General features: G+C 38.1%; 1 protein-coding gene across 1 annotated transcript; it reads left to right on the plus strand.

Moving 5' to 3' along the window:
- Window positions 1-42: 42 nt before the first annotated feature.
- On the plus strand, window positions 43-26,612 carry ECD (ecdysoneless cell cycle regulator). Its single transcript, XM_027129908.1, has 14 exons — window positions 43-266; window positions 1,491-1,708; window positions 4,883-5,000; window positions 7,157-7,244; window positions 7,358-7,536; window positions 8,481-8,673; window positions 9,255-9,383; window positions 11,840-11,968; window positions 14,169-14,254; window positions 21,654-21,760; window positions 21,891-22,074; window positions 23,165-23,232; window positions 24,465-24,679; window positions 26,323-26,612. The coding sequence occupies exons 2-14, from the start codon at window positions 1,504-1,506 to the stop codon at window positions 26,551-26,553; spliced, it is 1,932 nt and encodes a 643-aa protein (XP_026985709.1). The 5' UTR covers window positions 43-266; window positions 1,491-1,503; the 3' UTR covers window positions 26,554-26,612.
- Window positions 26,613-27,687: the final 1,075 nt, after the last annotated feature.

The raw sequence follows: 27,687 nt of genomic DNA on the forward strand, positions 1-27,687 counted from the left end.
GGAGCCGGAAGTGACGAAGGCACACGGGCACCCACCTAATGCTCTCGCCGACGCGCAACAGGGGCGACGCCCGGGGTTCCGAGGCTGAGCCGGTTTCTGACTTTCAGAGTTTCTGCTGTCTTCTGGTCCCAGACGAGCGTGTGGACCCAGTCTGAGCCAGGCTTTGGCTGCTACTGGCAGCTCCCGACCAGCTCACGTGATAGGAGAGGCGGCTGAGGAAAGGTGCCACAGCAGAGACTTGCCGGAGAGGCCCAGGCCCTAGAACCGTAAGCGGAATTGGCTTCATTTTGTTGGATGAAGGAGAGTGCCTAGTCTGAGTAAAAAGCTCTAGACTCCCAAGTCAGGCCTCTGCTGCTTGGTTGCTTCTCTTGCTGTGCTCCCGGTTTTCTCATATGTACAGTGTGGAATTAGCCTGAGTGGTCTCAAAGACCCTTCTAGTGTTTTCTCATATGTACAGTGTGGAGTCAGCCTGAGTGATCTCAAAGCCCCTTATAGTCCTCGGGTGGGTAGTTAGCATCTGTCTACCAGGGTTAAAAGGCCAAATGATGATTTGAACAGAAAGTAGCGAATGAGTGTCTGGATAGAAGATGCAAGTTCCTCTCGACCTCGTTTTACTACTCCTTTAGAAAAACAAGTCTAAAAATCGAATTGCAGCCGTAAAGTGGATAATCCAAAACAGTGTCTTCCTTTACCAAGCCTCACCTGGAAGCAATAGTGAGCTAGTACTTTTGTTTGTAAGGGGAACCCTTAGAAAATAATTATTTACCACCTCCTAATATACCAGAGCTATACCCTTTGAGACCTGAGAAGGGGAAAAATTTAGGATAGATAGTTGTAGGATCAAGAGCCATGGGCAGATTATTTGGGGGTGAAATGATAGGGCATGAATGTTTTGTAGTTTTGAATTCCTCTATGCCATACAACGGGAGAGATTTAATTCTGCAGAGTAAGGGAGATTGCTTTTCAGAAAATTTAAATAATAGAAATTTAAACGAGGTACGGATTATAGAGACGAAACAGTAACAGCCTTAATCTACAATTAAGGAAAAAGCCCCAGGAAGAAAGTGAAATGCCCAGAATAACACAACTGGGACTACTGGTAGAACTGGGACTTGTGATAGTGTTTCAAAAGATGTTATTTCAGTGTTTCTAAAAGTGTGTTATACACACCACTGCTAGTGCAAGGGCAAACAGTTTTTATTTTATTCTTACATACTTATTAGTTTGGGAATGTGGTATTGGATTTCCATTTATTGTATTATATCAAAAGTTCCTTTAATGTAATCGTAAGTATAACAATGTCATTAAAAGTATGTTAAATAAATGTTATTATAGTTGGTATGTGGTCAAGGCAAAAATCATGACGATGGTATGTGGATAACTGAATTTTGGGAAACAACATTAATGGAATTGCCTAGCATAGTTCAGGGAATGGGATATTACTTCTACATTATTCTATACGGTTTATATTATTGAAACTTTAAATGTAGCTTTCAAAGAAGAATGGAGGAAAATATGAAGTTTGCTACAGTGGAAGACACTGTAGAATACCACCTGTTCCTGATACCAGATGAACCAAGGGACCCAGAAGAACACAGAGAGATTCTTCAAAAGTACATTGAGAAGATAATGACCCAGTTTGCACCTATGCTGGTCCCCTATATCTGGCAGAATCAGCCTTTCAATCTCAAATATAAACCTGGGAAAGGTAAGGCTCTTTTGCTTATTTTGCTTTGATATGTGTGACTTTTAATGTCATTCTGGCAACAGTGATGTATAATAGTCCATAGTTCATTCAGTGTTAGGAGATTTTTTTTAAATTAATTAATTAATTTATTTTTGGCTGTGTTGGGTCTTTGTTGTTGCGTGTGGGCTTTCTCTAGTTGCAGCGAGCGGGGGCTACTGTTTATTGAGGTGTGCGGGCTTCTCATTGCGGTGGCTTCTCGTTGTGGAGCATGGGCTCTAGGTGCGTGGGCTTCGGTAGCTGTGGCATGCGGGCTCAGTAGTTGTGGCTTCTGGGCTCTGGAGTGCAAGCTCAGTAGTTGTGGCGCACAGGCTTAGTTGCTCCACGGCATGTGGGATCTTCCCAGACCAGGAATTGAACCTGTGTCCCCTGCATTGGCAGGCGGATTTTTAACCACTGCGCCACCAGGGAAACCCTGTCAGGAGATTTATATCCTGAGCTTTTTATGGTGTTTGCCTCTATTCAGTTAAGCCCTTGAACTTAAAAAAAAATTTTTTTAATTCATGTTGATGAATGCTTTCTAATACTCATTATCTTAGGAACTAATATATATTCAACATTATTAAGCCATGGCTCTTCTTTTGAACTTTAATTACTATGCCATAATGTATCTAGGTACCTATACTAAACAGGTTCAGGCATCTGGCTTCCTTAACCATAGTTCTTTTAGCTGTTACTCTGTATTCCTCAGTCTTGATAGTATGTTTACTAGGCTGCCTTTCACATAGTTGTTTTGGTAAGGATCTAAGAGTGGCTCTGCTTGGCTTATAAAGAGAAATAATTGAGCTAAATGACCATTATTTGCCACTTGGAAGCATTTTGAGGTTCCTTCACTGCTTCCCTGTATTGTCAGTGCTTGAGATCTGACCTCTGGCCAAATATGGTACTTTGTCCTGTCATTTCTTATAACTTTACTAAAATGAATCATGGATAGGTGACCAAGGCTCTACTCATGCAGTGACTTCTGTGGGGTCTTATTTCAGATCAGGAGCGTGGCATCTTGTGATACCATCATTCTGGCTCTCAATTTAGTGCTTATCTGTTTCCTTTTGGCTAGCAGTTGCCAAATGCAAAACGTTAATTTTATTAAACACCTATTCACTGAAACACGTGATATTTATTGGCAAGAACACTGTCCCATTAGCACAGTCAAAACCAATTCCCTACCTTTTTTCTAGAAAATCATTTTTACACAGTGTTTTCTTGTCTTGCTTAATGGGATTGCTAGCCACCTAGTTATCAAGCTTGTTAGTAATTCAGAATCATCCTCAACTCCTCACTTCACCATGTTCAGTCAGGCACTAAATCCTAGTGTGATTACTCCTAAAATATGACCCCTCTCTACATCTGTTTGGCTACAGTCTAGGCCCCCTTGATCTCTTCATCTGGAAGACTACAGTAGCCACCTAACTAACCTCTCTGGTTCCAGTGTCTGCAGTTCCTGACCCTGTTGCCAGTTACCTTTGTAAAACACGAATTTGATCATGTCACTCTCCTGCCTAACATCCTTCAGCAGTTCCTCATTGCTTCTGGATGAAATTCAAATTGAAGTTTAATATGTAAGGTAGATAAAAATAGACACGCTAACTGGAGCTTCTATACTTGATGAAACTTGGGAAATCTGGAGTAGGGAGAAGAGTTGGTTGGGCAGTTCTTCCCACCTGTTTGGGGATTCTTTTTGCCATGGTAGCTCTTGAGACACTCCGCACTACACTTGTTTGACCTTCATTCTGTTAATATGGTATATTACATTGGTTGGTTTTCTTGTGTCAAATCATCCTTACATTCCAGGAATAAATCCCACTGGGTCATGGTGTACAATCCTTTCAATGTGTTGTTGAATTCAGTTTGCTAGTGTTTTGTTGAGGATTTCTGCATCATTATTCATCAGGGGTATTGGTCTGTAGTTTTCTTGTATTGCCTTTGTCTGACTTTAGTATTAGGGTAATGCTGGCCTCATAAAATGAGTTTGGGAATGTTTCCTCCTCTTCAGTTTTTTGGTAAGAGTTTGAGGAGGATTGATGTTAATTCTTCTTTAAATGTGTGGTAGAATTCTCCAGTGAAGTCATCTAGTCCTGGGCTTTTCTTTGTGCAGAAGTTTCTGATTACTAATTCAATTTCCTTACTAGTTATAGATCTGTTCAGATTTTCTATTTCTGCACAATCCAGTCTTGATAATTTGTGTGTTTCCAGGAATTTATGCATTTCTTCTAAGTTATCCAGTTTGCTGATGTACAATTGTTCATGGTATTCTCTTACAGTCCTCTTTATTTCTGTGGCATAGGTTGTAATATCCCCTCTTTCATTTCTGATTTTAGTTATTTGAGTCTTTTCTCTTTTTTCTTAGTTAATCTAACTAAAGTTTTGTCAATTTTGTTGATCTTTTAAACAAACCAACTCTGTTTAATTGATTTTTTAAATATTGTTTTTCTATTCTCTATTTCATTTATCTCTGCTCTAATCTTCATTATTTCCTTCCTTTAGCTTTGAGTTTAGTTTTCTCTTCTTTTTCTAGTTTCTTAAGGTATAAAGTTAGGTTGTTGATTTGACATCTTTTATAACTATAAGCTTCCTCTTAGCACTGCTTTCACTGCATCGCATCTTTGTGGCATGTTGTGTTTTTGTTTTCATTTGTCTCAAGATATTGTCTAATTTCCCTTGTGATTTCTTCTTTGACCCATTGGCTGTCTGAGTGTCTTGTTTAAGTTCTACATATTTTTGGATAATGCAGTTGTTTGAAAATTTCTGCTGATATTCCCAGAACCACGCTATTGTCTGTCATGCCTCTGTGTTTTTGCACATGCACATGTTCTCTCTTTCTGGAAAGCCTACTTCTGGTCATTCCTCCAGATGAGTGTAGCTCCGATATCACATATTTATGCTCACATAGCCCTCAGTGTATACCTCTGTTCATCATCTTGTTTTGTGATGCTTGGTTGTCTATCTCCTGTTGTCTAGACCCTAAGCTCCTCAAGAATAAGCTTCTTGTATCTTGTTCATGATTGCAACCCCAGCTCCCAGTATAGTACCTGGAGCATAGCCAGTCAATAAATGTTTGTTTAATTGAATGATTACTTGTACTTTTATTTGCACTGGTATATTTATTTGGTTATATGATTGCTTTTCTCTTGTTTTTAGGAGGTGTTCCTGCTCATATATTTGGCATGACAAAGTTTGGAGATAACATTGAGGATGAATGGTTTATTGTTTATATAGTAAAGCAAATTACAGAGGAATTTCCAGAGTTAGTAGCAAGGTATTATAGCTTTATTAATAATTCTAAAGGAATTCTATTATTGAAAATGACTACATTTTTATCCATTTAGTAGTATTTTTTTTCTGTAGTCTGGTGGAAATTGTACAAACTTGGGATGTAGATTTTAAACGTGACTTCTGTATTTTCTTCCTTTTCTCTTGTGACTTCCTTTTCTTGAAGAAGAATTAAAGAATCATTTGAGAGTTCAACTTCAAAAAAATTTCAAACAAAACCTGCTTATTTTAGATTTTCTCTTTTTCTTCTTGTTATGAAAGAACAAATACACATGGTAAATAAAATTCAAACAATACAAAAGGGTGTACTGCTCTGACTTCCCAAAAGTAATCACTGTCAAATTTCTTGTGTCTTTAAAAAAAGAAATTCATCTACAGATATACATATTTCACAGATCTCTTTACTGTGTCTTCCTCTGTTAGACTATAGCTATATTTTATGAGAAATCATATACAGAAGAAATTTAAAGATAAATCAGTGTGCAATTTTATGGACAGGAAGCAAAGTAGACGATAGTGCATTCTAATTCAGTTTTAAAAATAGTAATGGATAATTATCTGTAATTCCCAAGTTTTGCCAGCAGAGGGCGCTCCACCCATTTAACATATGTCCTAGTTTTCCTCATCGGCCCCCAAATTCTGGTCTTCTATCCACCCAGTCTTTTCCCCAGCAGAACAAGAAGGAAAAAAGAACAACAATTTTGGAAACTTGTTATTATATCAAAATTTCGGGCATACATAAAAGTAGAGAGATGGGTACCTTCATGTACCCATCACCCAGCTTCAGTAATTATCAACTCCTGGTGATTCTTATTTCATTTACTTCCTTCCCCACTCCCCCATCAAATAGCAAGATTATTTTAAAGCAGATCTCCAGTATTATGCCATTTGATTTTTAAATACTTCAGGATGTAAATCTAAGAGATAACAAACACTACTGTTACCATACCTACAAATACATAGCAATAATTTTTAAATGAATGATAGAATTTTAAATGAACAGACACAAAAATAGTAGTTTCTATCTTTACTAGGATAATAAGAAGGGGGCAATACCTTTCCTGTGCTGATTCTGATTTTTATACATGTAATGATGGTTCATACCTACACACTAGGCCCCTAAAGCTCTTTAATAGGCATCTACTGTCTTGTCGGGGTTTTTTAAAAAATTAAAAAAAGGAAGAAGTTTTTCCTGTATGTCTCTGCCAGATTAATATTCCTAAAGTAGAGCTCGAACCATTTTACTACGCTACTCTAAAACCTTTCATTCATTTTGTCTATAAAATTCAACTCATTCTCATTGATTCTGCCAACATTTAAAGCTCTTCACAAAATTATATAACTGTGCTTTTCTAGTCTTGTTCTTTACTCATTGTCATTCTTCAAATATCTACCTTAACTTTGCTACCTCCATGATTTTGCTTATGCTCTTCTCTCTCCCAAGAACATCTCTCCTTTTCTCCGTATATTGTTATCTCCACCCATTAAAAGTTAAAAAAAATCTAGAACAGTATATATGATATGCTACCTTTTGTGCAACAAGAGAAGAAAGAATTTATATTCCTATTGGCTGGATTACACATAAGCAAACTCTAGAAGGATAAACAAGAAATAACAATGGTGGAGGGGTTGTGCATATAGATACAAAAGCAGGAAGGAGACTTTTTCATTGTATAACTTTTTATGTATTTTTTTAAAGTTTTAGCCATGTGACTGTATTATCTATTCAGAAATTTAAATTTTTTAAAAGTCATGCAAATGAGGCAAAACAAAATTATCTTTCAAGGTCCAGTAATACCTCCTCCATAAAGGTTTTCCTAATCTTGGCTATACGTGATTTTTTTTCTTTTGAAACCCCATAGTACTTTATATATTTTCCATATTTTTTTCTATTGTTATTTATTTATGTACTCATTTTTCTCTCCTTGTCACCCTCACCTAAGGAATTCCTCCTTACAATCTTAGAGTCTCCTTCAGTGCTTAGTGGTATCTTAAACATTTTGCTTAATTATAGAAATCTACACATGGTACATACTCATATATTTACTAAGATGAAGGAGAAAATGTATTAGAACAAATTTGTTTGATTATTAGCAAATATGTGCTTTTTTGAATATAACGTTAGAAATTCTTTTGCATTAGGATTGAAGACAATGACGGTGAATTCTTGTTAATAGAAGCTGCTGACTTTCTCCCTAAATGGTTGGATCCTGATAATAGTGCCAATAGGGTAAGTATATCCAAGTTTGGAAAATCTACAGAGGTGAAATCATGTTGCAACATTTTCATATGCACCGAGAGTTTGTCACTGCCTGGTATGAAAATTAAAACATCATTTTGCAGGTGTTTTTCCATCATGGGGAGTTGTGCATTATTCCTGCACCAAAGAAACCTGGAGCAGTATCCTGGTTACCGACCACACTCCAAACAATCTCACAAGCACTGAATATAATCTCAACACACCCAGAAAAAATTTTGGCTTCAGAATCTATACGAGCTGCTGTGAATAGACGCATCAGAGGGTAAGAAAAATAACACTTTCACTGCTAGTCAAGGAGCCTTTTGATTTCATGTCGCTCAAGTCTTCTGTTGAATCTGGAATTTCTTTCACCTAAATTAATGCTAATTTTCATGCTGTCTTCATCCTTCGTGAAATTGACCAACAAATTAAACTTACGTGTTTTAAAATCAGGAAACAGATGTATCTTTTAATTTCCATTTAAAAGTGTCATAGGCCCAATAGTTTTGCATTTATTTACCTTAGATATTATGGCTAAGTATTATGTAGATCCATAGATAGAAATTTTCAGACCTTTAGAAATGGAAACCTAAGTGAGCACAATTGTGTTCAGGCTTTTTCTGTGGTTCTTGGAGTATATATGGGATTCTTTGACCTAGGTGGAGCACCTTAGGCTCTATTCAGAAGAGAATACCTTAGTCTAATAACATACTAATTCAGCCATTCAAATGTGAGTGCCTATTAAATGTTTAGCACCATTCAGGTCTTAACAGTATTAAACATTTCTTTTAGCTTCGCTTCAGTACACTTTGTACCATTTTTTAGGAGAATAAATTCTGATTTTATTTTTTATTGGGCCACCTTAATCCCTTTTCTTTATTTTCCATTTCTTCCCGCTTTTTCTGTCTCTCTTCCTTCTTGTAGTCTTTAGTATATACAGTATCTTTTTTTTTAATTAATTAATTTTTTTGGCCGCGCAGCTTGCAGGATCTTAGTTCCACGACTAGGGATTGATCCTGGGCCGCTGGCAGTGAAAGTGCCAAATCCTAACCACTGGACTGCCAGGGAATTCCCTACAGTATCTTTATCTTCACCTCTCTTGTCCCTTTTTCCATCTCACTCTTGGTGAACCAAGACAAGATAAAATGTTAAGGGGGAAGTAAATGGTATAAGAATCCTGGATGTTTACATGTCATAAAATAAAAATAATTATGTTACCTGTCACAGATACCCAGAAAAAATTAAAGCCTCCCTTCATCAAGCACACTGCTTCCTTCCAGCTGGCATTGTAGCAGTGCTAAAGCAGCGCCCCAGATTGGTGGCTGCAGGAGTCCAGGCATTTTACCTGCGGGACCCCATTGACCTGCGAGCCTGTCGTATATTCAAGACATTCTTGCCTGAAACACGAATAATGACTTCGGTAAGCTAGTTCTCTTGGTCATTTAGTTTCTCTCACTGGAAATAAAATGGAACATTATTTAATTGTTCACTAGAAAAAAATTGGAAATATTCTGTTTCCTCATAGCAAGTTAATATACATTTTTAAATTTTTTCTTTTCTCCTATCCGGGGGAGGAAGATTGTAAGAGACCTGACTCCTTATTTTGTATTTCAATGTTCCCTAGCTATTTCTGACCATATTTTCCCTATTTGAGTAGTTACATCCTCTTAACAATAAAACATTTCATTTCTTCCAGAGAATTAAGAATTATTCTATATCATCCACCCACCAAAATTGCTGTGTAATGTAACTAACGATTTGAATTACCTTAGTGATAACTAAATATAGACAAGTGAAGGTAAATTTTATGGGTATATGAATTATATCTCCGTAAAGCTGTTACTAAAAAATGTAGGCAGTAAATAGGTTGGATCTTCTTTGCATTTATATGAATATGAAGCTCATAAATGAAGTTACTATGAAGTTATTATTAACTATGAAATTATATTCAAATTTTTAATTTCAGGAAAAGACTCACATATTTTGTGCCCCAATGTCCAGGTCACTTTCACTAAATGTCTATATGCACAGTTGGTGCAACAAAGGTTTGTGCCAGACCTGCGGAGTGGATACAGGCTGCCTCCTCCATCTCATCCGCAATACCGAGCCCACGAATTGGGCATGAAGTTGGTAATGTTAAACCAGAAAATTTTATTTTCTTCCTTTATGTCAAAGGGCTCTTAAGAGAGTAATGACAGAGCTTAGAAATCTAGATATATACCCTATTAATGTGAGAATGTAGTAAAATGTAGCATTTCAAATAAGAAGGAAAAGTGGATTCTTCAGTAAGTGATGATAAAACTGTGAAGCCATCTGAAAAATTAAAGTTGATTACCTCACACCTATGCCAAAATAAATTCCAGTTGGGCCAAATATTTAAATGAAAAAAACGAAACCATAAAATTTGAAAGAAAACATAGGAAAACTTTGAAAATCTGAGTAGGAAAGGCCTTTCTAAGCACGACTTGAAACTAGAAACTGTGAAAGAAAAGATTGATAAATTGGATAATATAAAAATTAAGCGGGCTTCCCTGGTGGCGCAGTGGTTGAGAGTCCGCCTGCCGATGCAGGGAACACGGGTTCATGCCCTGGTCCGGGAAGATCCCATATGCGCGGAGTGGCTGGGCCCGTGAGCTACGGCCGCTGAGCCTGCGCATCCGGAGCCTGTGCTCCACAACAGAGGCCCGCGTACCGCAAAAAAAAAAAAAAAAAAAAAAAAAAGCATTTCTGTATGAAAAAAACATAAATATAGTCAAAAGACAGTAAACTTGGTGAAAGTGTAAAATATATTTGCTATTTATTTAAATTTATTTTATTTTTGGCTGCATTGGGTCTTCATTGCTGTGTGTGGGCTTTCTCTAGTTGTGGCGAGCAGGGGCTACTGTTCGTTGCGGTGCATGGACTTCTCATCGGTGTGGCTTCTCTTGTTGCAGAGCACGGGCTGTAGGTGCGCAGGCTTCAGTGGTTGTGGCATACGGGCTTCAGTAGTTGTGGTGCGTGGGCTTCAGTAGTTGTGGCTCGCGGGCTCTAGAGCCAGGCTTAGTAGTCGTGGCACACGGGCTTATTTGCTCTGCAGCATGTGGGATCTTCCTGGACCAGGGCTCGAACCTGTGTCCCCTGCATTGGCAGACAGATTCTTAACCACTGCACCACCAGGGAAGCCCTATATTTGCAGTTTAAATGGCAAAGAGTAAAAAAACTAGTAAATGACAAAAGTTGATTTATCTAATATATAGCATTCCCACAATTCAATATAAAAAAATAGTACTAATCAATCAAAAAATCATCAGAAACCATTAACAGTCCACAGAAAAGGAAATACAAATGATTTTTATGAAAAATGTTGACACTTGCTCATAATGAAAGAAATGCAGTTTAAAGCTACAAAATAGTATTTTTCACCATTTGATTGGCAAGTATCCATAAGTTTGATAATACATACTGGGTTTGTAAAAATACATAAAGAGGTACCCTCAAACATTATCGATAGGAATATAAGTTGAATCAGTCTCTTAGAACAGTTTGTCACTTTCCATAACATTTAAAATGCACAAACCCTTCTCAGCATTTTCACTTCCAGAAATCTATCCTCCATATATTTTACTTGTGCACAAAGACGTACGAGGATACTCATGAAAGCATTGTTTATAGTAGCAGAAGATTGGAAACTACCGAAATGTCTGTTAGTAGAGGAGTAGTTGGATAAATTATGGTCTGTCCATGAAGTGGGATGGATAAATTTATATATGCTCATATGAAATGATCTCCAAGGTATATCACTAAGTGAGAAGCAGGGTTCAGAGCAGTGTGTATGTTGCCATTTAGTGATAAAAGGGATGGAGTAGGAGGATGGACATATGCAGACACACACATATCTGCTTGAGTGCATAGATTACTTCTGAAAGGATATGTAAGGAATTGGTGACAGTTTTCTCTAGAGTGATCAGGGAAGCCCCCTATTAGAATTATTTTGCCATGTGCATTTATTATATTTTTTAGCCAAAGGACTCTTAAAATGAAGTGATTCCCTCCGTTTACTATGCCTGAGACGATGTTTAATTCATTTATAATTCTGTTAGACAAGAAACCTTTTGCAAGCCTTTTTTCTGTGAATTTTATTTTATTTTTATACAGCAGGTTCTTATTAGTTATCTGTTTTAAACATATTAGTGTATACATGTCAATCCCAATCTCCCAATTCATCCCACCACCACCCCCCACTTACCCCTCCACTTTCCCCCCTTGGTGTCCATACATTTCTTCTCTACATCTGTGTCTCTATTTCTGCCTTGCAAGCCTTTTTTAAGCAAACAAGAAATAAGTTTAAATTTCTAGTTTTTTAATTAGTGAGAAAAGAAATCTCTTTGAGGAGAATAAGAATCTTTGTTTTGTATTATTTGCTTCCCCTTTATAATTTTTAATCTGTAGAGATTAAGAAACTTGGAAATAAAGTCAGATTTTTTTTCCTAAAATTCAGAAAATGTTTTAAATGTCCACATACCCATGTGTCCAATCACCTAGTTCTTGAGTGTGGTTAAATGGAAAGAAATTAACCTAATAATAAAAATTCTATCTTTTCCATCTAGGCTCATGGATTTGAGATCTTATGCTCCAAATGTAGCCCACATTTTTCTGATGCCAAGAAATCTCTTGTGACTACCTCACCGCTCTGGGCTGGCTTCCTTGAAAGTCTGAAAAAGAATGATTACTTTAAGGTAGGACTTGCAATGCATTTTTTAAATTGGACAATCCAGGGTAAGTCAAGCCAGTGAATTAAAGTTCTATGTCCATATTTAATGTGTGACATAATTGTAGGAACTAGAGTTGAAAGGCACCATTCTAGCTTGGTGGTAATGAGGGAGTGTCTATAAACTGTTTCCAATATTTTAGAAGAAATAATAACATCTATATAAAGTGATAAAAGTTATTATTTGTATCAGATGAACAACTTGCACAAATCTATAAAGCAAACATGAAGACACCAAATAGAAAAGTTAGCAGAGACATGGATTAAAAATTTACCTGACCTAAATGGGAAGGAAATCCAAAAAAGAGGGGATATGTGTATACGTATGGCTGATTCACTTTGCTGTACAGCAGAAACTGACACAGCAGTGTAAAGCAGCTATACTCCAAAAAAAAAAAATTGCAAAAAGACAACTACTAAATTTCTCTTAAAATATTCACTCTCGGGCTTCCCTGGTGGCGCAGTGGTTGAGAGTCCGCCTGACGATGCAGGGGACATGGGTTCGTGCCCCGGTCCGGGAAGATCCCACAGGCCGCGGAGCCGCTGGACCCGTGAGCCATGGCTGCTGAGCCTGCGCGTCCGGAGCCTGTGCTCCGCAACAGGAGAGGCCACAACAGTGAGAGGCCCGCGTACTGAAAAAAAAAAAATTCACTCTCACAAGTAGCAAAGATAACCATATTAACATAATAATAAAGACTGTTTTTCACATATGTAAAAAGAATATGAATGATATTCAGTGCTGTTGAGAATATAGTGAAAATAATACACCTATACATTGCTGATAACATCGTAATAGTTAGAACCTTAACTGGGAAGTAATTTGATAGTGTATTCCAAGAACTATAGAAAGGTTCAAACTTGGAACCTTCAATTTAAATCATCTACTTTGGGCTTCCCTGGTGGTACAGTGGTTCAGAATCCACCTACCAATGCAGAGAACATGGGTTTGAGTCCTGGTCCGGGAGGATCCCACATGCCATGGAGCAACTAAGCCAGTGTGCCACAACTACTGAGTCTGTGCTCTAGATCCCACGAGCCACAACTACCAAGCCCGCGCACCTAGAGCCCATGCTCCACAAGAGAAGCCACCACAATGAGAAGCCTGCGCAGCAACAAAGACCCAATGCAACCAAAAATAAATAATAAATTAATTAATTAATTAAAAAAAATAAAAATAAATCATCTACTTTAAGGAAACATCCAAGAAGTAGAAAAGTCCTTAAGAATATGATGATTTTAAAGACTGTGTAGTGGTATGGAAAACTGCTTATATTACAGTATATTTTTTAAAGAATATAAAATATTATGGGCTTCCCTGGTGGCGCAGTGGTTGAGAGTCCGTCTGCCGATGCAGGGGACACGGGTTCGTGCCCCGGTCCGGGAAGATCCCACATGCCGCGGAGCGGCTGGGCCCGTGAGCCATGGCCGCTGAGCCTGTGCGTCCGGAGCCTGTGCTCCGCAATGGGAGAGGCCACAACAGTGAGAGGCCCGCGTACCGCACAAAAAAAAAAAAAAAAAAAAAAGAATATAAAATATTAAGTATGAATGCCACCATAAACATGCATGTGAAAGATAGAAATGGTAGTTAAGGTGGGATTATGCTACTTTTTGGCTCAATTTGTACTTTGCTTTATAAATTAATTACTAGTTAATCAATTATTTCTTAATAATGAGTTAAATAATAGAAAATGATAGAAAACCTTCCAAATTGGAAAGAGGCCCTTAATGGTGAAAAGGATGAGGGACCACTACATTTAACCTAGTCCCTTTTTTGAAGAAACTGGAGCCCAAACAGGTACATCAGTGACAAAACAGGGACTAGGACTCAGGCCTCATGATTTTTTTTTTTTTTTTGGTACGCGGGCCTCTCACTGTTGTGGCCTCCCCCATTGCGGAGCACAGGCTCCGGACGCGCAGGCTCAGCGGCCATGGCTCACGAGCCCAGCCGCTCCGTGGCATGTGGGATCTTCCCGGAACGGGGCACGAACCCGTGTCCCCTGCATCGGCAGGCGGACTCCCAACCACTGCGCCACCAGGGAAGCCCAGGCCTCATGATTTTTTGAACAATGTATTATATCGTACACTGCCTCCCTGAAAGTTGCTGGTGAGCAGGTTATTTTAATGATACCATATATATAATGTTCTAATGGGCATTATTATTTTTTTAGGGACTGATGAAAGGTTCTGCTCAGTACCAGGAAAGGCTAGAAATGGCAAAGAACTACTTCCAACTCTCCATAAACCGGCCAGAAAGGTGAGTTTATCACTACCTGAACAGATTGATTACTTGCCAGAGGTTAAGGAGTTACTTACTCTTGAGATAGTTGCAGATGTTGGAGTTTCCATATTTAAACAGTTAATGGCCAGGCTCATGACTACTGAAGGAGCAGGGGTTAGGGAGAGGAAGTGTTGTTACAGAAGTTTGCTGGCACTGGCAGCTGTCACCACCATCACCGTCATCATCATCATCATCATCATATAATGGCTAACGTTTATTGAGTACTTACAAAGCATAGGCCACTAACTTGTTTAATCCCCCTTAAAGCCCTATGAAATAGGTACAATTATTATTTTCCCTATTTACAGCTCAGAAGCCGAGGCCAAGAGAGATTAAATAATTTGCCAAAGGTTACACAGCTAATAAAGTGACAGACCTAGGATTTAAACTCAGGCAGTCTAGTATTGAGCCATGTGCTTAATTCCTATGGGAGTTCTGGGCTGTGTTTAGATTTTTTTAGGTGGATCTGAAACGCAGGATGAAGCAGGCGTTCACCTTCCAAATCAAATCTCATTCTAACCTGCCATACATTTTCTGGGGGAAGAAAGAAATGAACACAGGGTTGGAAGGAAATGGCTCCCCTTTAAAATTTGATAAAATTGAGTTTCAGTTCTGGTAATGGTGGAGTAACATATCAGAATAACCCTGTGCTAATTACAATGATAAACCCTGGACAGAATATAAAAAACAATTATTTGAAGACAGTGGAAAACAACAAAAGCAGGCAAAAATCAGAGGGAATAGGATCATTGAAAGAAGAAAATCACATTTGTCTGACTTGTCCCTTGAGGGTACTTCTAGTCAGTGTGGCTCAAGGAAATTGGAGCTCCTGCAGAAGGTCTTATTGAGCTGAAGAATCAAAGGTCAGAATTTGAATATTGGAAAAAGTTCAGTTTATGTTTGCAAAATTGAATTTGAGATACTTAAAGCTATTAAATAACATGAAAGATATAAAGGTATTAAATAACATGAAAGAAATAACTTTGTATATGTTATGGTTTAAAAGGTCCTGAGTTGTGCATGGGTGTGGTTTTTGTTTTGTCATTGAGCTTTTTTTTTTTTTTTTTTTTTGGTCAAACCAATGTGATTTTGAACCCCAGTCATTTTGCCAGCATCTCAAACATCACATATTTGTGTAATAAAATGTTCTTTGAAGACTGCATGAAGCAAAGTTGATGCTGAGAGAACTCCAACCTCAGTGTCTGTGAGGTGGTAATGACTTTACAGCAGTCTTTACTCTTTTTTAAGTGTCTAGGGGTGCCTTTGTCCCATTCCCGTCAGTTTTATCTCAGTAATTGGAAAAGATGATGCCTTCTTAGGGTATCCTTTAAGAAAACTTGGGAAAGAAAGTAAAGGAGGTGGCCCTCATAGTTAGGAGAATCTCCCCCTATGATGATCCCTGTCTCCTCTAGGAGACCACTCCCCTTGTTGAAAAGTGTTACCTTATAGTCTTAGGTTGAAGAGAAGTTAAGAAATGAGGGAGACTCATATGTAGGAGAGTTAGGGCTTCTCCCACAAAATAAGATAGATTGATGGTTGGGTAGTTCTTTTTAAATATAATAAAGTTTTTTGTTGTTATAAAAGTAACATATTCATTCATTACAGCAAATACAGAAAGACGTAAGAAGGAAAAAATTTATATCATGAGTAAACCACTATTATTATTCCAATCTACTGCCTTCCAGGATTTTTTTCCCCATAACCGGTTGATTTTTTAAACATTTTTTATACTATATAGAAATCTTGTATCCTGTTCATAATTTTTACTCGTTACGATCTTACATTTTCCATGACCTTAAAAAGTTTTGATAAGCATAGTTTTAAATAACCACACAGCATTTTAGCAAATGGACCATAATTTACTTATTGCAAATAGCTTAAATATCCAACATTTTAATGAGTGTTGCAGAAGAGGCTCCCATTCACCAAACCAGGATAACTTCTAAACAGTTTGAAACCAAACTCACACCTCCCTCCAGACCTCTTCTTTACTTCCCAATGTTCTTTTTTATTAGCTGAATTAATATCATAGACTGTTTCCTACTGTCTTTCAATAGTACCACCATCCTCCTTATCACCCAGACCTCCTCTCTCTCCTTGGATCCAGTCCTTAGATCCTGTCTACTATTATCTTGTGTCTTGCATTCTTTTTCCTTACTGCCCAGCTAGCTACTCTACTTACTTTAATTCTTGAACTATGGCTACACCTAAACTTGTTTCTCAACCTCTAGAGACTCTTCTCTTCCAATTCAACCATTAGAGCCAGGAGAATCTGCTTGAAGTATGTCTTTAATCATGTTACTCCCGTCTCCTAAAAATTGTTAGAGATTGTAATAGTGAAAAATTACAAACACTCTAAGTGTCCATCAATAGTAGATAAATGAATTGCAGTGTATTTACATGATGGCCTACTTCCATTAGTTAATCAGAGATTAGCTAAATATCCCTAAATCTAATTCAGGATTTCTCAACCTTGACACTGTTGACACTTTGGACCACTTAATTCTTTGCTGTGGGGGACTGTCCTGTGCAGTAGTATGAGGTGAAGCAACATCCCTGGCCTCTACCCAGTAAATTCCAGTAGGACTGGCTCCCCTCTCCCCACCAATTGTGACAACCAAAAATGTCACCAGACATTGCCAGATTGTCCCCAGTTGAGAACCACTGGTCTAAATGAATAGATTTCAGAAACATAATGTTGAGGGAAAAAGCAAGTTGTAAATTTGTAAAATACGGGTGCTATGCATATAAATTGTAAAAATACACAAAATATCATGTATTATGTATAGATACATGTATCTATATTCAGTCAATAAATACTTATTATCTTCTATGTGCCAGGCCCTATTCCAGGCACTGGGAATGCAGCAAGTGAACCCAAAGTCTCCCTGCCCTTATGGAGCTTATATACTAGTGTAGGAGAAAGATGGTAAACCATTATATGATGTTAGATGGTAATGAGTACTTTGAAGAAAAAGCAGCGTTTGGGGGGAGAGATATAAGGGCTGCTCTTCTAGATAGGTTGGCCAAGGAGTTTTTCTTTCAGAAGAGATCTAGGGAAGTGAGGGAATGAGGCAGACAGGTATTTGAGGGAATAACATTTCAGGTAAAGAGAACAAAACAGTAAATACAACAAATAGTACACACACACTCTCTCTGTCTCTGTCTCGATCTCTATCTCGATCTCTATCTCTCTGTCTCTCTGTCTCTCTGTCTCACACACACACTCAGTGGCCCAGGAGGATTCTTGTGAGAGCAATCACCTTTGGGTAGCAGAGAAATGGATTGGAACTGGGAGTGTTGATCATCAAAGGAAACTAACTTTATCTATCATATTTTTTTGTAAGTACACGCACATATTACTAGTTTGGTTTTTATGTTAAATGTATAAATGCAATCATATAATTAGACTAGAGATAAGTATAACAATATTATAATTCTGGGTGGTAGAGATATGGGCATTTATTGTATTACCTTTTCAACTTGTCTATATTATTTAAATCTCAAAAAATTAAAAATAACAAAGAAGCCATCAGTGATCACCCACTCCTTATTTCATTGAGTCTAAACTTAGCCATTTCACGCTTGCTGTGCTGTCATCCCAGCCCATCTATTCAGCCTCGGATTCCACCCTTAAGCCAAACTGAACCCCATTTGCTCTTTGAACATGTTCCTCACTTCCCTGCCTCTATACAAATGCTCATTTATCCCCTTGCATAGTTTCTCTACCCTATCTTACCTGTCAAAATCCTCTTGATTCTTTAAGGCCTAACTCAACTTCTTCCATTATCTCTCTTTTTTTTTTAAACTTCTCTGCCTCCACCCCAGTGAATAATTACCTTCTCCTATGACTCTTGTTTTGTTTGTTTGTTTTTATTTGTTTTTATTTTTGGCTGTGGTGGGTCTTCGTTGCTGCGCACGGGCTTTCTCTAGTTGTGGCAAGTGGGGGCTACTCTTCGTTGCGGTGCATGGGCTTCTCATTGTCGTGGCTTCTCTTGTTGTGGAGCACAGGCTCTAGGCGTGTGGGCTTCAGTAGTTGTAGCACTCAGACTCAGTAGTTATTGGCACGTAGGCTCAGTAGTTGTGGCTTGCGGGCTCTAGAGCGCAGGCTCAGTAGTTGTGGCGCATGGGCTTAGTTGCTCCGCAGCATGTGGGATCTTCCTGGGCCAGGGATCGAACCTGTGTTCCCCTCACTGGCTGGCGGACTCTTAACCACTGCACCACCAGGGAATCCCTCCTATGATTCTTTGTACTGATAGCATTTGCTATTCGTCTGTGACTTTATATGTTTGTAATTTATTATGATTATTTGTATATTTCTTTTCTCTCTCCTAGTAATATTTACATATTATGGAGTAGGGACAGTTTCCTGTTACCCACATGAGTTAGCAGGGTGTGCAAATGTTTATTAAATGAATGCAAGTCCATTATGTAACTTGATTTGCTCCATTATAAATAGTTCAGACAGGGTTCCATGAACTTATGTAACAAATCACATCACCATCACAAAATAACTCACTCATCATGTAAATAATCTGTGTGTATTTCATTATCAGTTTATAGTAGGAGGAGCACAAAATAGTATCAGAAGACTTGATTTCAAGCCTTTGCTCTGTCCAACTAAATGACCTTGCAAAACTTATAGAAATTCACTGGGCTCTGGTTTTCTCATTTGTAAAACAGGATTATTACCTCCTCATAATAGTAAGTAGAAGGCTAAATGTGAAAGTGTATTTGAGGACTTCCCTGGTGGGGAAGTCAATCTAATAATAAAGAAAATGTATTTGAAGTGCTAGCCTAGCAATCTAATAATAAAGAAAATGTATTTGAAGTGCTAGCCTAGCATTTAATATATGATAGATTAATTTTTGTTTTGTTTATTTTTTGGCTGCATTGGGTCTTTGCTGCTGCGCGCAGGCTTTCTCTAGTGGCGGCAAGCGGGGGCTACTCTTCCTTGCAGTGCGCGCGCTTCTCATTGCGGTGGCTTCTCTTGTTGTGGAGCACAGGTTCTAGGCGCACGGGCTTCAGTAGTCATGGCACGCGGGCTCGGTAGTTGTGGCTTGCGGACTCTAGAGCGCAGCCTCAGTAGTTGTGGCGCACAGGCTTAGTTGCTCCGCGGCATGTGGGATCTTCCCGGACCCATGTCCCCTGCATTGGCAGGCGGATTCTTAACCACTGTGCCACCAGGGAAGCCCTGACAGATTAAATTTTGTTCATACTTTATGCATGTTAGATTAATTTTTGTTCATATTTTCTTCTGGGTTTTCTTTTCCTCGTATATATGATATATATAAATCGAAAGAGTGATAGTAAATCATCAGCTTCATGATAGTGTTCCATGGAGCCTGCTGCAGATCCAAAGGGGAAGGCAGAATGGGCAGGTCTCTGAGCCTCCAGCGTCCATTTCAATCAAAGCAGTCTTTCAGGTTTTTTTTTTTTTTTTAGCTTTACTGAGGTGTAATTGACAGAATTACAAAATTATAAGATATTTAAAGTGTCATCGTAGTGATTTGATATACCTATTCATTATGGAAAGATTCCCACCACCGAGTTAATTAATAAATTCATCACCTCACATATTTATTTATTATTATTATTATTTTTGGCTGCATTGGGTCTTCGTTGCTGTGCGCAGGCTTTCTCTAGTTGCAGCGAGCGGGGTCTACTCTTCGTTGCAGTGCGCAGGCTTCTCATTGCAGTGGCTTCTCTTGTTGTGGAGCATGGGCTCTAGGCGCACAGGCTTCAGTAGTTGTGGCTCACAGGCTCAGTGGTTGTGGCTCACGGGCTCTAAAGCACAGGCTCAGTAGTTGTGGCTCATGGGCTTAGTTGCTCCGTGGCATGTGGGATCTCCCTGGACCAGGGCTCAAACCCATGTCCCCTGTGCTGGCAGGTGGATTCTTAACCACGGCGCCACCAGGGAAGCCCCACATATTTATTTTTTGTGTATGTGTGTGAGAATAATTTTTGCTCTCTTAGCAGATTTCAATTATGTAATACTGTGTTATCAACGCTAGTAACCATGTTTTACATTAGATCCTATGACTGTATTTATCTTATAGCTGAAAGTTTGTCTTTTTACCAGCCTCTGCTTATATCCCTCATCCCAAGTCCCTGACAACCACTTTTTTATTCTGTTTCCATGAGTTTGACTTTTCTTTTAGATTCCACATATAAGTGATACCATGCAGTATTTTACTTTCTCTGTCTAGCTTATTGCATTTAGCCTAATGCCTTTAGGGTACATCCATGTTGTTGCAAATGGCAGGATTTCTTTCTTTCTCATGGCTGAATAATATTCCATTGTGTGTATGTAATCACTATCTATCCGTCTATTTATTCACATCTTTATCCATTTATCTGTTGATGGACACTTGTTTCCAGTCTTAGCTATTGTGAATAATGCTGCAGGGAATATGGGTGTGCAGACATCTCTTCGAGATCCTGTTTTCATTTTCTTTGGATAAATACCCAGAAGTGGGATTGCTGGGTCATATGGTGGCTGTGTTTTTAATTTTTTGAGGAACCTCCATACTGTATTCCATGGTGGCTGTATCAGTTTGCATTCCCACCAACAGTGCACAAGGGTTCCCTTTCGTCCACATTCTTTCTTTTTTTTGGCCACACCACGTGGCATGTGGGATCTTCCCCGACCAGGGATCTATCCCATGCCCCCTGCATTGGGAGAGTGGAATCTTAACCACTGGACCACCAGGGAGTCCCCTTTTCTCCACATTCTTGCCAACACATGATCTCTCTTGTCTTTTTGATGATAGCCGTTCTGACAGGTGTGAAGTAGTATCTCATTGTGGTTTTTATTTGCATTTCCCTGGTGATTAGTTGATGTTGAGCACCTTTTCGTGTCTTGTATGTCTTCTTTGGAAAAATGTCTGTTCAGTTCCTCTGCCTATTTTTAAATCAGATTGCTTGGGAGGTTTTTTGCTGTTATGAGTTCTTTATATATTTTAGATATTAACCCTGAATCATATGTATGGTTAGTGAATATTTTCTCCCATTCTGTAGGTTGCCTTTTCATTTTGTTGATGATTTCTTTTCCTGTACAAAGCAGTTTTTCTTTTTTTTGGCTGCATCACCCAGCTTGTGGGATCTTAGTTCCCTGATCAGGGATTGAACCCGCGGCAGCGAAAGTGCCAAGTGCAACCACTGGACCACCAGGGAACTCCCCAGAGCAGTTTTTCTTTGAGCACTTTTATATTTTAGAGTTTCTGGTGGAATTTTGAGAAAAAGGATTCTGTGTCCTAAACAAATGTTTAAAAACAAATTAAACTAGATAATCCCTTCCAACTTTAAAATACTCTGTTTTTGTGATTATTATTCTAAGCTCTCATTAAATACCCATGTCTTTGATTTTTTATAGCTCTCATGCTATGAGCCCAGGTGAAGAAATCTTAACGTTATTACAGACAATACCATTTGATATAGAAGAGCTTAAGAAAGAAGAAGCTAATCTTCCCCCAGAAGATGGTGAGTGATGGACCAGGATAGAGCAGAGGGGTTAGAGAGAATTGAAACATTCCACTAAGTCTCAGAGGGTCCTTTCCTGAGAGTACCTGTCATGTGAGTATAGTATGGCAGTGTCATGCTTCTTTTTCAGATGACCAGTGGTTAGATCTCTCACCAGATCAGCTGGACCAGCTGCTGCAGGAAGCTGCTGGTAAAAAAGAACCAGAGCCCGTTTCCAAGGGGCAGGAGGAGAACTATGACTTAACTCAAGTCTCAGAGAGCATGAAAGCTTTCATATCCAAAGTCTCAACCCACAAAGGAGCAGAGCTGCCTCGGTAATTTGTGTTAAAGTATAAATACCTAAATGGTTATAGCCTATATGTTGACATCATCCAGTCATTGCCAGTTCTCTCTCTCTTTCTTTTCCTTTTTCTTTGTTTAAATTTTTTTTTTAAATAAATGATTATTACTGCTCTGTTTTCCTCTTTTGGTGCCTAGTACTATGATAACTTACTTATCTGGAGTCAGATTTCTAGTAACCTGATCCCTTATGATCCTTGAAGTAAGCCAAAGAGACCACTTAGCAGATGTAAAGGCCACCACCCCAGAGCTGTGCAGGGCAACCATGTACTTTATTCTTTAGATTTTTACTCAGAATTTTATGGACTCCTAACTTCTAGTTCTCATCAAGCTCAGACTTCTGATCTCCCACCCTCAAGCAGATTGGAAGCTTCAGACTCAAAAGAGGAGGATAAAAGTGTTTATCAGAGGAAGAAATAATAACAGAAGAAATGAGATGTTACATTTGGCAAGTAATAGGGAAAAAAGGTAGATAGAATTGTTACTTGCACAGCAAATATCTCTTCATTAATGTTGATGCTCGTTAGCCTCATGAGAAGATTAAAGTTTATGTTTAGTATTCTCTCTTTGAGAAAGCAGAGATAAGGGAAGGTTTGTTCTTACTTATTTTTAAAGACTTGGTTCTTAAAAAAGATAAACTTTATTTAAGCCTTTTTTTTTTTTTTTTTTTTTTTTTGTGGTACGCGGGCCTCTCACTGTTGTGGCCTCTCAACCACTGTACCACCAGGGAAGCCCAGATAAACTTTATTTAAATGAACTTGGATAAATAACAACTTCTGCTAATGTTAGATATATTTTATGGGAGGTGGAGGGTGGGTAGATCCCTAAATCAGCGTAAATTAAATGTGCATAATCAAAGTGCAGTTTTTACTTTTATTTCATCAATCTTTCCCATTTCTGTTGCCCTGTCAGTAAGCATAATTTTTAAAACTGAAACTACAGTTTTCCTTTCTGTGCCTCTTTTGAGAGTATATATCTGGAGTGTTCCTAAGAATGGCACCAGTTTAGAAAAAGTTTCAAAGAGTTTTGTTTGGGATAAATTGTCTTTTTCCTTTAATCTTACAGAGAACATTCTGAGGCTCCAGTCACTTTTGATGCAGATTCTTTTCTTAATTATTTTGATAAGATCTTAGGTGAGTTACAGTGTGATGTTTATTTTCATTTTGCAAGTGTAAGTAGTATAGCAATTGCTAGAGCATTGGAGCATTGGATCTCATTTGCTTTTTTTTTTTTTTAATGATTTTGAGTTGCTTTCAACAATTAATTATTGCCCTATTGAATGATTTTGCAGAGGATGCTTTGCTTAGTGCCTGACATAGCTGTTCATTAAATCTTTGTTGAATGAATGAATGCTGTGTGTTTAGATAGGGTTTTACATGGGCTCCTGTATTACACTGTTTTTTTTTCTCTTTTAGACATACTGCACATATACACTAATAATAAAAACACAAATAGCTCAGTTTTAAAAAAAATCAACAAAGGATATAAACAGGCTTTGAAGAATAAATATAATCAATAAATATAAACAGGCCTTGAAGAATAAATATAATCAATAAATATTTGAAAATAGTTAACTGTTTCTAGTAAGCAAGTAAATACACAATAAAAATAAGAACTTTTTTTTTGCCCACCATATTGGCAAAAATTTAAAAGATTGATAATAGCCAGTTTTCTCAAGAGTTGGAGAAATGAGCACTGTCAAACTGTGGGAGTAGAATTGTAAGTTGTCTTTTCTCAAGGCAGTTTGGTACTCCAGAATGTTCATAAACTTTGACTGAGCTATTTCACTTCCAGGAATTTAATTTATGAAAAAGTTATATATGCTAAGATGGTGATTGCAACATTGTAGTAGCAAAAATTGGATTATAGTTCAGTTTTACAAAAAAAAAAGGTAGAAAAGCAAACCATAGTTCAATATGTATATATATAACAAATGTGTTTTATATATATGTACATATACACACACACACAGAATTGCATAAATAAAGGTCTGGGTACCCACTGAACTGTGAAAAGATCTTTAACTCTGGGAAGAGAGTGAAGCGTGAGACAATTCTGCATAACTTGAATGTTTACATCAAAATGTATTCCTGGATTATGTAGTTTTTAAATTTTTTACATAAAAAATTTTAATTAATTGAATTCACATTAAAAAGAAAAAGCTGAATCTTTCAGCTCAGGCTGTGTACTTTTCTGCAAGTGTTTGCCAGCAGTACCATTTTCTGGAGGGGATTTTTCTGAAGTAGTTTGCCTAATATTCGCTCTTTTTTGATAACATTTTAGATAACATTCTAATTCTTTTGAGATGTGTAATCACTCCAAAAAAATTTAATGAGTGGCTCTTTCTGTGTTGGGGTCTATGTAGGTTCAAGGCCCCATGACTCAGACTCTGATGAACTGGATGAGGAAGACTCTGAATGTTTAGATAGTGATGATGACTTGGATCTTAAAACACAGGAGCCTGGGGAAGAAGCATCTGTAAAAGGAACTCTTGCTGATCTCAAGTCATACATGGCCCAGATGGACCAGGAACTCGCACATACCAGCATTGGCAAAAGTTTCACCACCCAGAAGCAAATGGTATGTGTGTGTTCAACCTCTTTCCCTTTTGAGTCTAGTACAAAGGATAGCTAAAACCATATTTTATCTTAGTTTTTCTTTTCTTTTTTTCTATTTGATTCATGATAATTTTCTGTGATGAATTTTTTAATTTGAATAAATAAGAATGCTAATTTTTGACGGATTACTGATTTTCTTAAACATAAGCTTGACTATATTACTTATTCTATGTTATCTATCAGGATTTTTTTTTAAAGTCATGTGATATGTTCAAATTAGTATGTGGTTGCATATTCCTACTAATAGCTTAAATTGATTTTAAAAAAAGAGAAGGGATATTAAATATCCAAGTAATTTTCAAGTCTTAATAGTGTTTGTTTTTTATGTTTCCCTTATTTAGAGCCAAATTTAGAATTTATCTTCCACTCATGTTTTTATCCTAGTTTTTATACCAGCACTGTCTAACCACAGATAGAAAGAGAATGGACCCTGGAGTCTCATGGGCGGGGTTTGAAATCCAGCTCAGCTATCCACTGTGAATGTATCCATTAACCAATAATCTTCATGTCATAGAATGAACGTGAGAACCAAATGAGACAACAGTAAAACCCATAATGAGCCCTTAATTAATGTCATTCCCCTTGCTTTGATCATCTTAACCACATTTAAAACTAATCACTTTTAGTATTGCCAAAACCTACTAGAAACCATACATTAGGTTTTAATGTGAATATGAACCACCTGAAGATCTTGTTAAAATATAGATTTTGGTTAAGTATGTCTAGGGTGGGCCTGAGATTTTATATTTCTAACAAGTTCCCAAGTGATGGATATGCTGCTGGTCCATGGACCACACTTTGGGTAGCAAAGATATAAAAATCTATAGATCAAGCTGCAATCTCTCAAATTCTTTCCTCAGCCTATGAAATCAGAGGCTCAAGTACCAATTCACAGTCTCTGTGGTTGGATCCCACAAGGCCTCAGGTTTTTTGTTTGTTTTTTTATTTATTTATTTATTTTGTGGTACGTGGGCCTCTCACTGCTGTGGCCTCTCCCGCTGCGGAGCACAGGCTCCGGACGCGCAGGCGCAGCGGCAGTGGCTCACTGGCCCAGCTGCTCCACGGCATGTGGGATCCTCCCGGACCTGGGCATGAACCCGTGTCCCCTGCATCGGCAGGCGGACTCTCAACCACTGTGCCACCAGGGAAGCCCAGGCCTCAGGTTTTTATTTTGTTTTCTCATTGGGGTGGGGATTGTGGGTAGGGAAGAAATCTCACTTCTTTCACGTAGAGAAAATTTAGATTCTTTTTTTTTTAATGTTCATTTTTCTGTTTATTTCTTTTAAAACTCTTAGGCAAGCTATAAAGTTACCTCCTTAATTCTGGTTATCTCCCTTGGGCTATTTCAAAATCGGGAAGAAATCCATTTAATCTGCAGAAACTTATCCTAGGAAGAAGTGTGTTTTAATCTTCAGAACCACATTTTAATATGTGTGTTCAATTACATAGTTTATTATTAGACTTCATTTTTATTTTCTATCAAGGGAATTTCTTTTCTAATATGGAAATCAATTTTACATTGTTGCTTACTTAGCTTTTTAATGTAACTACCATCCAACCTAATAGCATATTGTACCATGATTTTCTTTTCCCTCCATGAACAAGGAGCCTCTATCCCAGACTGCCAGTAACAATTCAGAGGAGGAAGATTCTGGTGCAGGAGGATCTGTTATGACACCAGTGGATATAGACCTGAACCTGGTTTCAAACATACTGGAATCCTATAGTTCCCAAGCTGGACTGGCAGGACCTGCTTCCAACCTTTTACAAAGCATGGGTGTGCAGCTGCCTGACAGTGCTGATCACGGACCCATAAGTAAGCCAACAAAAGATTAGCCAGCAAACCTAGCCTCTGTTTTTTCTTCTTAAATAAATATTGAGTCTGTCTATGCTCATTTCTAGTTTTGATTACACATTTAGTAAAAATGTTTTCTTCATTTTAAGTTCACAGATTAACTTCTCCTCTGTGAGCCCCAAATGTTGCCCTCTCTGCACAAGTCTTTATGATCTCAACTCTGGGATGCACACAGGTTTTGAAATCAGCAGAAGAGAGAGAATCAAGCCCTTGAGATAAGATGTACACTCCATATTTAGAACATTAAGTTTATCGAGAATTAAATATTGGGTAGAGGAAGGAAGGTAGATAGGCAAACATGAGGAATGAATGAGTTGCTTTTTTATTCCAGTTACCAATGACCTTGAGTCTGTCTCCCTCAGGTGTCCAATAATTTTAGCGTTTTACCTGTTTTTGCTATTCTTCTTCATGGACCCATTGGGTTCTTTTTATCCTTAGCACCTTCATGATTCATTGCCACATAAATATTCTCCAGCCAGGTGAGCCCCACACCAAAGTTTCTTTTATTTATCTGCCATTTTTCAGTGCCCCAACCCTGCCCTCTTTGGCCTCTGCTTTCAGTTATCCTTGGAGTTCTAAGAAGCAAAGCCCTCTTCCCACTCACTGCTGGGAAACAAAGTTCAATGTTGCAGCTCCTCCTATTAGCCATTCTCATTTTTTCTTTTCCAGCACAACACATTAATCCAAAAGTAAACACTCCATGGTAAGTTTGAGAAACTCACAACCAGGAATCCTGCACACTCCCCTTTCTATCAGTATTTTCAGATTCCCCAGTCTGAAAATACTGTGTACACATGTGCTCACAAACACACCCACAAAGAGATAGAAAACATTGGGAGATGGTAATACACATGGACCCTGAACTGTTTTCTTCTAACTGCAAGATATGAAGAAATCTCAGGATCTCTCTTTCGAGAGTGCTTTTCCCTTCTACATGCTAGGTTCAGCCCAGGTCAGGGCAAGCTGCCAATCTAACAGGACAATCAAGTCCCATCACATATTATCCCTCAATATTTCCTGATGAAGGCAGTTTGATTTCCCCAAAGCAATGATGTTTTGCTGGCAATGGTGAGAGTAACAACCTTTTGGGATCAAAAGGAAATTCAGTCACTTCA

The sequence above is a fragment of the Aethalodelphis obliquidens genome, unplaced genomic scaffold (genome assembly GCF_003676395.1).
Source record: "Aethalodelphis obliquidens isolate GAN/ISIS:26980383/991018 unplaced genomic scaffold, ASM367639v1 scaffold37, whole genome shotgun sequence".
Classification (NCBI taxonomy): Eukaryota; Metazoa; Chordata; class Mammalia; order Artiodactyla; family Delphinidae; genus Aethalodelphis; species Aethalodelphis obliquidens.